Source organism: Pinus tabuliformis, chromosome 5_1, assembly GCF_031772625.1.
Source record: "Pinus tabuliformis cultivar Carrire ecotype Pingquan chromosome 5_1, CPIR1, whole genome shotgun sequence".
Lineage (NCBI taxonomy): Eukaryota > Viridiplantae > Streptophyta > Pinopsida > Pinales > Pinaceae > Pinus > Pinus tabuliformis.
The window spans coordinates 797,703,032-797,717,480 of record NC_142305.1 but is presented as its reverse complement, the minus strand read 5'-3'; the positions used below and the strand labels follow the sequence as shown (position 1 = coordinate 797,717,480).

Below are 14,449 nucleotides of genomic sequence, written 5' to 3'. Positions count from 1 at the left end.
CCTTCCAAGGAGCGGTCGAAAGAGGATCCGTTGGTCATGCCTCTTCAACCAACGGAAGTGAAGAATCCTTCCTCAAATCAGGAAGATTCTCGGGATGAGGAAGAGGAGCAAACAGAAGCGCCTGTTGGCAGAGGAAGAACCAATAGGGAACTTCGTCAGATTCTGTGTGATGCAGAGAACTTCATCAGAGAGCCAAGGAACAGTAAAAGGGAACGAAAACAGCCAGATGGGTATCAGGCGTTAGTAGCTTAAGATGGTGAGCCTGCCAGCTTCAAGGAGGCAGCTCATCATCAAGTCTAGCTAGATGCGATGGTGGAGGAGTATAACTCCATAATGGTAAACAATGTCTGGGAGGTGGTGTCAAGGCCTCAAGACAAATCTGTGGTAGGTTCAAGATGGATCTACAAGATCAAATATGTTGCGGACGGCAGTGTTGAAAAATACAAGGCCAGGTTTGTGGCTAAGGGGTATGCTCAAAAGGAAGGGATTGACTATGAGGAAACCTTCACCCCGGTAGCCAGGTATACATCTATTAGGACCGTGATATCTCTTGCAGCCCAGATGGGATGGGAGATCCATCAGATGGATGTCAAGACGGCATTTTTGAACGATAGAAAAAGAAGTATACATTGAACAACCAGAGGGCTTTGAAACTCATGAGAAGAAGTCTCATGTATGCACACTGAAGAAAGCCTTGTATGGGCTGAAGCAGGCACCAAGAGCGTGGTATGGTCGAATATATGGCTACTTGCAGAAGATGGGGTTTGTTAAGAGTGACGCGGATCCGAATCTCTACTATCTGGTCGTAGAGAGCGAGCCACTTATCTTAGTATTATATGTGGATAATCTCTTCCAGACAGGATCATCCAGACTCATTGAAGACTGCAAGAAGAATCTAGCTACAAAGTTCGATATGAAGGATCTAGGACGAATGAACTATTTCCTAGGGTTGGAAGTTTGGCAGCAGAAAGGAGAAATCTTCCTTGGACAAGGAAGGTATGCTATAGAAATCCTGAAAAGATTCGAGATGGGAGACTGTAGACCTATGGCTACACCAATGATCACCAACTGGAAGAAGATTAATGCATCAGAAAACAAGGATGTCGGTTCCACCCTATACCGACAACTCACAGGGTCCCTGATGTATCTAGTCAATACCAGGCCAGATATTTGCTATGCTGTAAACACACTCAGTAAGTTCATGGTAGAACCAAAGAGGGCTCACTAGGCAGCAGCTAAGCACGTTCTCAGGTATTTACAGGGAACAGTTGATTATGGGCTCTTGTACAACAAGGGGAAGGATATCAGGTTGAGTGGATTTACTAATGCAAATTGGGCAGGAAGTTCAGTGGATCGGAAAAGTACCTCTGGGTACTGTTTCAACATTGGATCAAGAATAACCTCCTGGTGCAGTAGCAAAAATAAGTTTGTGGCTTTGAGCTCGTCTGAAGCAGAATATATGGCAGCAAGCACAGCTTCGTGTGAGGCCATATGGCTTAGAAAACTGTTGGTAAACCTATTCAGAAGAAATATGGAGGCGACTAGGATCATGTGTGATAATCAGAGTTGCATCACTCTCTGAGAATCCAGTGTTTCATGATAGGTCAAAGCATATTGATATCCGGTGTCACTTTGTCAGAGATTGTGTCCAACGAGGAACTGTACAGTTGAGCTACACTCCTACAGGGGAACAAGTGGTAGATATCCTCACCAAGGCCCTTGGGAAGTCAAAATTTGACTACTTCAAGGAAAAGATGGGGATGGTAAAGAACCCCTTTCAAAAGTAGTGTGTTAGCAGCACGAATGAAGAGGGAGTTGCAGTGCAGATGCAGTGTTGGGAGTAAGGACCAATAGCAGCACAAATGCAGAGGGAGTTGCAATGCAGATATAGTATTGGGAGAAAGGACCAACAGCAGCACCGATGCAGAGGAAGTTGCAGTGTGGATGTAGTGTTGGGAGAAAGGACCAGCAGGAGCACGGATGCAGAGGGATTTGTCGTACAAATGTAGCAATGGCGGTAGCAGAGTCATGCGCAGCAGTACAAGAGGCAACAGTGCAGAGGATGTTGGGCAGGAAGGCCTAGCATCAGCACAAGTACCAATGCCGGATGATCAGAGTAATACTCAATGAGGAGTATTGCTAGAGCATAGACCTCGCTAAGAGGGAGTGTTGATTTTGGGTAGCATCATATGTGCTCTAACCACGAAATTTGGTGGAGAGGTTGGGGCACATAAGATCTCCAATACCCAAAAAGAGTTTGGGCAGATTCTAAACAGATCAGGAGATATTAAAATAATTAATATTTTTAATGGAGTCCCTAAGTCTAAACTTAGGGAAAATAAAACATTAATGTGTATTAATATGAATCTGTGTTAGAATGGTCCAAAAGACATGGATCAAGCCAGATCTAATCTTAGTCGTTGATTAAGGACTTCATCTCGGCCGTTGAGATGTCAACAGAAAAAGTATAAGAGGAGACTTGAGGGGCACTTGGAGAACACACTGAGGAAGACTAGTCAGTTCAATTTCTGGAGTGTGGTTTGCTGAGAAATTGAACCAGTGGTCTGGAGAGTAGTCAGGAGGCAGCACGTACGAAACAGAGAGACAGGACATCAGCACAAAAGAGACAGACGCAAAGACAGAGGAAGCCACGCAGAGACTGCGCAGAGCCAGAAGGGCCTGCGTCATCCACGCAGAGGCTGCAGGAGTGACGCAGAGGCTGCAGGAGTGACGCAGAAGCCCAAAGAGACTGTGAAGAACCTCAGTACGCTGACGCAGAGGGTTTCAGGCTATAACAGAGGTCAGTAAGGCCTATGCTAGGTTTAGAAAAGTATTGGAAGTTTGTTTATCTGTGGGTAAGCCAGTTTGGCACCCTGTTGTACAAGAAAATTGCTGAATAATAAAATCCTCCCTTGTTGCACCGGTTTTCCCACATTGGGTTTTTCCGGGGACATTAGTCCAAAATAACTATGTCAATGTGTGAATATGTTTGTTTCTGTATTACGCTGTGATATCTGCAGCAGTATTTATTTTAATGTTTGTTGAAGTAATTTCATGAATAACTTATGATGAAATAAGTAGGAAAAGTAAATCATTTGCTACAGTGATAGAATTTTCACAAGAATATTGATCATTGATGTAGTTCTATTTCAGGTTATTGCTATGATGATCATTATGCTCATGAGTAATTGATGTATCTGGTTATCTGGGGCATTTTCTTCCAAAGTACTATTTCCTTTATAGTTGCAATTGGTGTTCATATGCTTATTCTGGTCTAACATTTGAATTGTCTATCATTGTATCTTGATTTCATTTTTTGAGCAAGCTATTGTTATTTACTTGAATGCACTGGTCTATACTTTGAATATATCATTGAAATTTGCACATTTATATGCTTGCTTAATTCTTGGAAACAAGTTATTTTTGACAAGTAATCCAAATTAACTTTCCTCCTAGAACCTCATATCACTTTTAACTTAACTTTTCATTAGGGACCACCCCCCTTAGCTAACCTAGGAGATAGATTAGACTAACAGAGTCGAGAACAGTGTGACAGCCCCTTCTCTAAGTTCCCTGCCACTAACCACGCCTCATGGGGTTGAAGGTTTTTCTCACTGACTTGTAGGTAGGTGTAGGCGGTAGGGTCAACACCTACATATCATCAAAATCATTGCCTATCTTGGGATATTTGTCATTAATATCACCCTCTAAGCATTAACATAAGATAGAAAAAGCGTAGCATGTCAAGTCAATATTTTGTTTGAGTGATGGGTACATTTTTAGTAGGGTCATGATAGAGGAGTTCGACAACCAATGTCACTAACATCAAGGTACATAAAGGGATTGGTGTTCTTGACGAGTTCCATACCCTAGTACATGACAAAATCCAATGGAAACATTGCAATCCCCCAACCTTGAAATCCTAAAAAACTAATAAGTTTGTTGGATTTTGAGTGAGATCTATTATTCTACTTTCTCCATATGAAATCCAATGAGGTCGGAACCACTCTCAAACGTCATAAGTCATTTCATGGTAATGTTAAAATTTTAAGTAAAAAGATGAAAATGACAGATAAAGGAGAATGTCACTTTTACTTTAAGAATTTAACATTACATGAATTGCATATCAATACTAGGGCCATAGGCTTGATCATTAGGTTGCCCCACTCAAAAAATCTTGTTTCTTTGAAAAAAATTGTGGTTGGAATATGTTTGCATAAAAAAATTGCAAAAAAAACTAGGGAGCGAAAAAAAAATTAGGGAGCGTGCTCCCTTCAAGAATGGTTCGAGAGGGGGGAGGAGGGGTGAGGGCGTTCCCTCGCAACCATGGGCTCAGTGACTTCTTGGCTTCTCTTTGGTTATTCTATCCACCACCTTTCCAAACTCCCATATTTGAATTCTCCAGTGCCAGTCCCATTTCATTTGGCAAAGTTTTCCACTCTCCTTTATCAATTATCTGAGTCTTATCTAAAGCTACTCTTGATTCTTATGTAGCCCTTCACCCTTCCTCGTCTCTCGCATTACTATTTGTTCTCAACCCCAATCTCAAGCCAGGCGTCGAATATCTGCTACTCAACGTGGCAGAAGAAGAGGGCGGGTTGGTTTTACTCTAGCCTTAGATCATAGTCCTTCTTCCAACCATAACACTCGAGCCTAGGCCACTGCACAAGCAACTATGGAACATACAATGATATCATCCCTGCAACAGTTTGTGATAATTTCAAGTATGAAATCCTATTGTAGCAACTAGAAATTATTTTTCTAATTGTTAATTAGTTTAACAATTTATTTGCTACGGCAAATACCAAATAATTCACACTGCAACCTTCACAAATAAACTGCAGAAGAAAATAGCGCTGGAAACTGAGAAAATACTAACACACACACATAAAATTAACACAGTTATTTTTGGACAAATGTCCCCGAAAAAACCCAACTTGGGAAAACCAATGCAGCAGCTGAGGGTTTTTATTATTATGCAACAATGAGAAATTCTGAGTACAATCTGGATGCCGAAAACTGGCAATCCTGCAAAGAAAAATATTGGCAAAAATCTAGTAAGGACTTTTCCTCACCCCACATGCAAATCTGGGCTCTAACTACAGCTCCAAGTGAGTCGTCCAAACTCCTTTTGCGCAGGCCTGCATCACCCTTGCGCAGTCCCTTCTATGCTCAGCCTTAATTAGCTTCTCCTCAAGTCATCTAGTCTATCACTGACTAGGAAAACGTCTCTCCTAGCCTCTGGAATGGCTTTCCGACCTTTGGAACTAAAACTTGATTTTTCCCCAACAAAATCGAACTGCCTCTAGAGACTTATGCGCAGTGTCTGCGTCAGCCTCACTGTGGCTATCTCTGCCTCTCTACAAATGCACTCGCCGGATCGGAAAGCTTCATTCGGCCTCACTGTCTTTGCCCCTCTCTATATATGCTTCCTTTTGAAGCTCGAACTCTTCTGGCAACTGCTAGCTCTTTGGAGAAATCGAACTCTCTAAGGAAATCGAACCCCTCAAGTGTATTCTCCATCTACCCATTGACTTCTTCTTATAATCTTTTGTTGGATCTCCAACAGCCAAGATTATTTCCCAGTCGATCCGTGTGAGTTTCTAGATGATTCTCAACTTATCTCAATTAATTTTGGTTAATTAACCCCTTTTCCTAAGTTTAGACTTAGGAAATATTTAAAAATAGGCTAATAATCTAATTGAGACACTTCTACGTGGAATTTTCATAAACGATTTTTGGGTTATGGAGAACTCCTATGTTTTAGCCTCTCCACAAAGTTTCGAGACTAGAACACCTCCAATGCTACAGAAACTAACACTCCCTCTTAGAGAGGAAGGTGTTCTCTCTAGTGCTGCACACTCTGCCACAACACCCTGTTTTTGTACCACCCTTTGTCACGCTGCTAATATTTGGCCACTGCCCACCAACCGCTGCGCAACTCTGATGTTGCATCTATGCTGCTGCTGACACTGCCATACTACTGCCAACCCTGCATTTGCACTGCAACTCCCTCTCAACTGTTGTTGTTGCTACTGCAACTAAGAAGCATCCTAAATACTAAATCAATTGTGTTCAATATGATGCATTTGTCTCCCAAGTCCTGACTACTACTAGCTACTGCACTATCCACTGATGAATTTTCGTTGTTGCTGACTCTGCACTGCTGCCAACACTACACTACGCTCCTCTGCATCTGACTGCTACTAGTCTGCAACTGTCATTTTGGAATCTGACTACATCAACTGACACTGATCCATCCTGTTACCAAATAATGTGGACCCTCATAGCAAGGTAATGATCCATGAGGAGGACACCTCAAGGATCCAGCCCAATCTTCTGCAACTCTGGACTACAGCTTCATGTCGCCCCACCTCACCCCTGGAGGTATAGTTGCCATCATAGTGAAGTCCTCCTCCAACCTAGAGGACAACTTGTCTATCTCGTATAACGTTGTCCCCTGGTCCCACTTCTCCTGCTTGTCCTTCTTCCTGAGAGGACACTACGTATTTTAGTGACCAAACTCACCACATCTAAAGCACTTGACCTTTGACAAGTCCTTCTTCTCCTTCTTTTCCCCCCTGCCCCTAACTAGGACTCTTGGATGCTAGGGCCACATTTTCTTCTTCCTTCTCACTCTTCACGCCCTTGTTGCTGCTTCCGCTTATGGAACTCTTCAATAGAGCATGCCTCAACTCCTCTTGTTGTAGATCGGCACACATCCTGTCCCACCTTGGCAATGTGTATCTGCCCAACATACTTTGGACAAACACTTGCCAATCCTCAGAGACAATTTTTAGTGTCAATCGTACAAGCTTTAGGGTTGGGGTGCCTCCCCAATGGCTGCTAGCTGATCACAGGCCTCCTGAATCCTAGTGAGGAAGCTATCTATGCTCTCGCCCTTTTACATCGTGACGCTTCTCAGCTTCTCCTGGAGAAACATCTTTCGTTGCTCGGAAGAACTCTGATATAGCATGGAAAGACCATCCCACATCTCCTTGGTCGTGTTCTTGCCAGATATATGTGAGACTATATGATCTCGGACTCCATCCAAGATCATCCGCTTTGCCTTCGCCATTTCTCTTTTGTACTCCTTCAATTGATCAGGGTCCTGGGGTACTACTACCACATTATCTATATAGGCTTTCAGTCCATGTTCATTTAGAAGGAAGGACATCCTAGCCTTCTAGATGATATAGTTGGAGGCTCCCTCCAACCTATCCTGATCTCTAAGCCCAATTGTGGCCATCTCAAAAAAACTTGTCGAAAACTCCCTCGTTCCCTCGGCTTGGCTGTTGGAACTGTAATTCGCACCCCCTGCTGGAGTGAGAAAATATGCTCATAGCTACTGTCAATCTGCAACTGGAAAAGAAAAAACAAACCTCTAAAACTCGAAGTCCCCTGAGAAAAATTTTCCCTCTATTGTGTGTGCTTTTCTCTTCCACCCGACGTTGGTTCTACTACTGCAACCTGCTGTAAAACCCTCTATGTCCAACCAAGCAATCTACTTAACAAAAATCTGAGTTGTTGCTGCTCCCTCTCAATGTTGGATCAGTTAACTGGAAAGCCAAATTTTTCTGTCAACCTGCACCGAAAAATCGAACCTCCCCAAACAACTTGAATTAACTTGCTAAGGCTCTACGCAGCCCCAAAAAATTTCAGCCCTCTAAACAACGAAATTTTTTGTCTTCCACTTCTGAGCTTCCCAGCTGATCAATCACGTTGTTCTGATACCATGTGAGAATTTCAAGTCTGAAATCATATTGCGGCAACTGGAAATTATTTTTCTAATTGTTAATTAATTTAACAATTCATTTGCTACAATAAATACCAAATAATTCACAATACAATCTTCACAAATAAACTACGGAAGAAAATAGCACTGGAAACTGAGAAAATACTAGCACGCGCACATAAAAATTAACACAATTATTTTTGGACAAATGTCCCCGGAAAAACCCAACTTGGGAAAATCGGTGCAGCAACTGAGGGTTTTTATTATTATGCAGCAATGAGAAATTATGTGTACAATCTGGATGCTGAAAACTGGCAATCCTATAGAGAAAAATACTAGCAAAAATCTAGTGAGAAATTTTCCTCACCCCATAGACAAATTCGGGCTCTAACTGCAGCTCCAAGTGAGTCGTCCAAACTGCTTTTACATAGACCTGCATTACCCTTGCGCAATCCCTTCTACACTCGGCCTGAATCAGCGATGCCTCAAGCCATATAGTCTGTTGTTGACTGGGAAAATGTCTCTCCTGGCCTCTGGAATGGCTTTTCGGCCTCTGGAATTGAAACTCGATTTTTCCCCAGCAGAATCGAACTACCTCTAGAGACTTATGCGCAACCCCTACATCAGCCTCAATGTGGCTATCTCTGCCTCTATGCAAATGCACTCGTCGGATCTGGAAAGCTTCCTTTGGCCTTACTATCTCTGCCCCTCTTTGTCTCTACTTCCTTCTGAAGCTCGAACTCTTCCAGCAACTGCTAACTCTCTGGAAAAATCGAACTCCTCAAGTGTATTTTCCATCTACCCATCACTTATTCTTATAATCTTCTATGGACCTCCAATGGCCAAGATTATTTCTTAGTCAATCCATATGAGTTTCAAGATGATTCTCACCTTATCTCAATTGATTTTGATTAATTAACCCATTTTCTTAAGTTTAGAATAGGAAATATTTAAAAATAGGCTAATAATCTAATTGAGCCACTTCTAGATGGAATTTCTAGAAACAATTTCTGGGTTATAGAGAACTCCTTTGTTTTAGACTTTCCATAAAGTTTTGAGACTAGAACACCTCTGATGCTACAAAAACTAACATGGTTCAAAGAGTCATCTCTAATGTAGAGTAGGTTAGGCAATCCAGATGCTTTATACCAGATAGACATGTTGAATGTGACACCAAGGATTGGATCCCGGAGGTGGGGAACTCCACCAGAACAAGAACAACCTCCTATATGCAAACCATAAATCTTTACTGGCACATCAAGACTCCCATGGGAAGAGTCCTAACTGATAGAGTTGATACCCAGCAAGAATTGGTTATCTATATGGCTGAATTGATGGATAAAGTGGACAGGCTCAATAGAAAGGTCTCAGCCCTTATCAAGAACCTAACAAATAGTGACTTTTCTTCTTCTTACAATGACAGTGAGCCACAACCACCAGTTCAGGTGGATTCTCCTTCACTATGAAAACCAAGTGAGCCAGTCTATTGAAGTAGGATATTTTATTGTTAATATTATCAGTGTGTCTTTTAGATTAGAGTTTAATTTCTATGCTAGTCATAGTTTTATTTTGACACATAGAATCAGTAATTTGAAAATTTGAACTTATGTTACTGGGCTGATTTCCAAGTGACAGACCACTAGCGTCTAGCAGAAGATAAGCGTCGGCATCAGTATTTTTGAAAGTAATATAAATGATCCAACTTCACCAGAAAAAAAAAAAGAGAAAGGAAGAAAGTCAAAGAGAGCTTGATTAGATGGTCACTTGGCTTCTCAGCCAGATTTCCACAGAAGGAAGCATCTTGTCCAAAAAATAAATAAATAAAATTCAAAAACCTATAAAACCAAAACGAAACAAATAGCAGGTTGCTTTTCATACCGTAGTATGTCGGAACGGTCTCGTGCAAAGTTGAGGCAAGCAGTTTTGACGAGGTTGAAATCCTTAAACATGTCTGAGGTACTGGAACATTCTGCGTCTTCATCAGAGGCAGCTCGGCTTTCAAAGTAATTTTTTTCCACCAAGTGTTCCATTAAAGAAATCCATTCTGGCCAAGGGTGTTGTATTTCAACTTTGGACTTCAACCCTGCATCTCTTGCGTCTTCAGGGCCATCATTCCCCTCCTCCTCAGGATGTTGGGAAGTTGTGAGTTCTGTCTTGTGGCACTGGAGGTTCTGGTTGCGATTTACAACAAAACCCAACTTGGGACCGATGGCTTCTGCAGTCTGAATATTTGCGTTGGCAGAAAAGAAAGCGCGAGGTGTTATGACTCTGTAGGAACAGAATGATGTTTTATGTAATAACAATGGCGGTATGCTTCCGCTTCTGCAATACGGTGATGATGCAATCTTCTGTAGCAAATGGAAGACCATGTTGAACCCAATTTTTCTGCAGGGCTTGAGCTGCTCGAGCACTAGTGGACACGTCAAATCAGCACGTAGCTGGCTCTGGCTCGAGTTTGAGATGGTTGGTAAAATGAGAGTATTGCAGATTAAAGCAATCTATATTGCCCAAGCAGATTCCATGCCTTGAATTAGGGTGGCCTGTACCCGTAAAACAATTTATTAACGTCCACATATATCAGTTTGATTTATTGGATATGTGTAAGCCCCACTCTCTAGGGCTTAGGATGGTTTCTTCCAACTGCAAAATCCAATTTTTAACAGGTAGGAGTTGGAAAGTAGCGAGCCTTAGCATTTAAGTAAAATATGTTCAAACACGGTCCACTCGAGATTCCTATGTAATTCTTTAACAAAGCTTTTACTAAACAAAGTAAAGCTCTTTTAATGAAATCTTAAAGCTTTAAGAATTCTTGTACAGCAAAATGGGTTGAATAAAAGTTTTATGTATCGTGAAGAGTTAGTCGTTAGTCATTAATGGTATGTAAATGAAAAGGATTAATTGACATCACAAGGGGTATGTCAGGGAATTTGTAGAGTGAATCTATATGTTTTGGCAGCTTTGGTAATTTACTTATGGTGATTTGTGAGAAAATTAGAATAGTGCACTAACATGTAAGCTAGGAGGATCAAGGATGTCTTATTAAGTAAGGCATATGATCAATGAGGTTTTGCATAGAAGCTTTGATGGAGGATAACAAAACTTGCAACGTAAAAGATTGTGTACTATATGTGGCAAGGTAATAGTGTTGATGAGTGAATTGAAGATATGTGAATGCCTAACGATAGAGGGACATGATCTTCATGGGCTATCACGTGTTGGTTTAGATGGATGATAACATGGTTTTAAGATGAGTAGTGGGTTGTTCAAGCATGCTTAGTGTGGAGGGAGGCACTAACACATTGCCTATGGTTGTGTGGTGATGACTCAAGATTACCTATGGTAAAATGAGCACTTTGACATTCTGCATTGTTGAAGGTGCATGGCTTAGGTTTGCTCAAGGCATGTAGGTCAAGTGTATTTCAAGAGATACAAGTGATTGATGGTCATGCTTAATTAGGAAGGTCAAGCTGGTGTTGAGCAGTGACTGAGCTTCTTGAATAGAGTGGAATATTCAAGCAAAACAAAATGTTTAGCCATATGACAAATGGTATTAGAGCTACATTCGAATGTGAAAATTGTGGGAGTGTCTCGTCACCACTAACACCCCTTCAATTGAAGGAGCCGACAAGGTTGTGTTGACGAGGACATGAACAATTAAAGTAGGGAAGAATACAAGGACTTGGCTTGAGGTGTCATTGCCAATGGCATAATAGAGGGCACGTCGAGCATGCTTGGGAAGTTGCACAACAAGTTCATATGTTTCGGTAGCCTTGGTGACTGACTCATGGTGATTCATAAGATGGTTAGGACGATGTACCAGCACATAGGCTAGGAGGACCAAGGATGTCTTGTCAGGTAGTAGGACAGATGGTTGACGAGGTGTTGCATAGTGGGCTTTAATGGAGGATAGTGTGACTTGACAATGTGATAGATTGTGTGTGTTATTTGTGTCAATGCAATAACATTGATAAGTGCATCAAAGATATTTGAAAATCTAATAAATGAGGGACATGTTCTTCATGGATTATCACATGTTGGTTTAGATGGATGATAGATGGTCTCGCATTAGGAAAATTTTTGTTTAAGTATGTTTGGCTCAAAGGGAGGTTACATTAGGTTGCATATGCTTAAGTAGCAATGATGTAGTCCCACATTAGGTAGTTCTTTGTCTAAGTGTGTTTGGTTCAGACGTAGGGCACATTAGGTTGCATATGGTTAGGTGACTATGATGTAGTCTCACATTAGGTTGTTGTTTATTTAAGTATGTTTGGCTCAGAGCAAGGTGAAATTAAATTTCTTATTGTTAGGTGATAGTGATGTAGCAATGCATATGATGAAACAAGCACTCCAACATTCAGTATTGTAGAAAGTACCTAACTTGGGGTTTGGTCATGACATGTCAATTAGGTGCATTCCAAGTGATACAAATGATTGATGATTATATCCAACTAGCAAAGTCATATTAATGTCGTGCGGTGCCCAAACTTCTTAAATGGAAAGGGATTCTTAAACAGAATAAAGAATCCACCCCATAACACAAACTCTCTATATTTTAATATTAGCTAAAAATAATAATTTAAAGCTATTAAAAACAACTAATCTTAGATTAGAATTTGTAACTTGCATTGATAGAAATGCCCTTGTCACCACCACACTCAGTTTCGTTCATTGGGCTTAGTTAGATGTTAATCAACCCATGGTTGTATAATTCCCACATAGTTGTTTCCCTAAATCAAGTGGGTGTCTCTTGATATACTCGCCAATATAACCTATAGTGTTAGTCGTGGCTAGTTTTAGTAGTGCAATAATCAAATCCTGGAGTTAAGGCATTGTTTACAACGACTAAGGTTTTGTTAGAAAGGAAGCTATTATCGACATTTTTCCATTTGAAAACATATATGCATATGTTGTCTTCAAGCAATCAAAGGTCAAGCCAAATAACCTATCGAGCCTAAACACAAGTTGAAATATTTGAACTTAATTTGATTGCAGATTTTGGGAATATTCTAAAATTTGACAAAGAGGTTATTGTTTGAACTCACACTTGTCCATCAAATTCTAAAATATTCCCAAAATCTACCACCAAAATAAAAATGACTAGTTGAAATCCAAGGCTCAAACTAAATCTAAATATTGAAACCAAGCCTACAGAGCCCTCTTCGTCTCACCAAGGTAAGCAATTTATGGGTTGATCAATTAGGCACAAAAAGCACTTTGAGTGGTAGCTAGGCTCTCAGTATCGAATAATGAAGGTTTTCTTGTTTGACGCCTTTCAATCTAGGTGAGGATTCAGAGAACTATGTCTTTGGCAAAGTTTCCTAAAGGCTTTATTATCTACGGGGTTTACCTCGTCACTAAAATTAATAGAGAGTTGGATTTCCCTAACATTAAAAAGGATCTATCCCTATAATGAAGGAATGAGATAGGGTCAAGCTAAATTCAGGCAAATGCTCACTTCATTGTTCAGAGAGGAGCTCCATGTTTAGCTAGTTGGGTTTGTGAACGTTGGTAGAGCAACAAAGACTAGAGGATCTCATTCAACGCTAACTATTGAATCAAAGGGAAAATATGATTGAACTAGAGCATGAATAAGCTATTCAACTATAGGGGTCTAGAACTAAATGGAGTCCCTCCCTTTGATCACCTGCCTACCATGAGAATCACCTTATTTTATTGGTCACACCATAACAGTTTTAGTCTTATACTCAATAGCAATTGGAATTCCATCTATCAAGGTGAGTAACATCATAGATAGAACAATGGCCTACAATAGCAAACATCCAGACAATTGATTTGATTGTGTGCATGACATGATTAGATTACAAGAGAAGTTTACCTTAGGTTGTACATATAGGTTGCATGTGAGGAGGTTGCGAGGGTTGCAAACATAAGCCTTAATGACATTATGCAAAGGCAATGTATAAAGGAGGTAGAGGGTGTGATACATTTAAGGTCGTGTTTAAGTTGGGGTTAACTTATATAATAAAACAATGTATTTAATTGTGGGATGTTGTTATCATGATTGTGTAAGAAATTTTAGCTGAATAAAAAAACATAATTTGCAACTAACTCTTATTCTCAATTTTTTTATATAAAAATAAATAAATTTAATAACATATAAACTCTATATAGATTAAGTAATTTACATGGGCCTGGAGTATGCCCTAAATCTACTTCTGCTAGGTTAACAAGTCGTATTCCTCGGACATAACAAAAATAGTTTACAGTCCAAGACCTAGAGGCATCTAGCAGGAGTGAAACATGCCCCTTACGGACCACCATCGAGTAATTCTAGGTGGCATGGTTTTCCTTGAATAACAATGATGAGTCAAACTGCATTTGTGGATAGCAACCAGTGATGATTGTCCCCACAACTAATTTGACAATTGAGTTATGATAGGTTTTCCTACTATATATTAAAAAAGTAATACACCTCATAAATTACATGGTTGATATTACAAAACAATATTCAATAATTACTAGAATAACAAGAGTCATGTGGTGGCAATGTCAGTGCTCTTGTTTTTTATACACATTGCCACCATGTGGCTTTTGTTTATTGTGCAAGAATGACAAGGGACTATGTGTGAAAATAATATTCTTATGAAATTAATATATATATATATATATATATATAAGGTTTTTTTAGATTTCAATTATTTCAACAGTAACACATATAATATTTTTTGGAAGGAGGGGTTGCGATGGACGTTA

General features: G+C 40.3%; 1 protein-coding gene across 1 annotated transcript in view; it reads right to left on the bottom strand.

Annotated features, from left to right (window-relative positions):
* LOC149167358 (uncharacterized) overlaps nt 1-10,399 on the bottom strand; it is a 75,139-nt gene extending 64,740 nt beyond the window's left edge. The window contains exon 1 of the mRNA XM_089432956.1: nt 9,614-10,399. Coding sequence (XP_089289082.1) covers nt 9,614-10,104 — 491 coding nt within the window. The 5' untranslated portion in view covers nt 10,105-10,399. The remainder of the gene's footprint in view (nt 1-9,613) is intronic.
* Nucleotides 10,400-14,449: the final 4,050 nt, after the last annotated feature.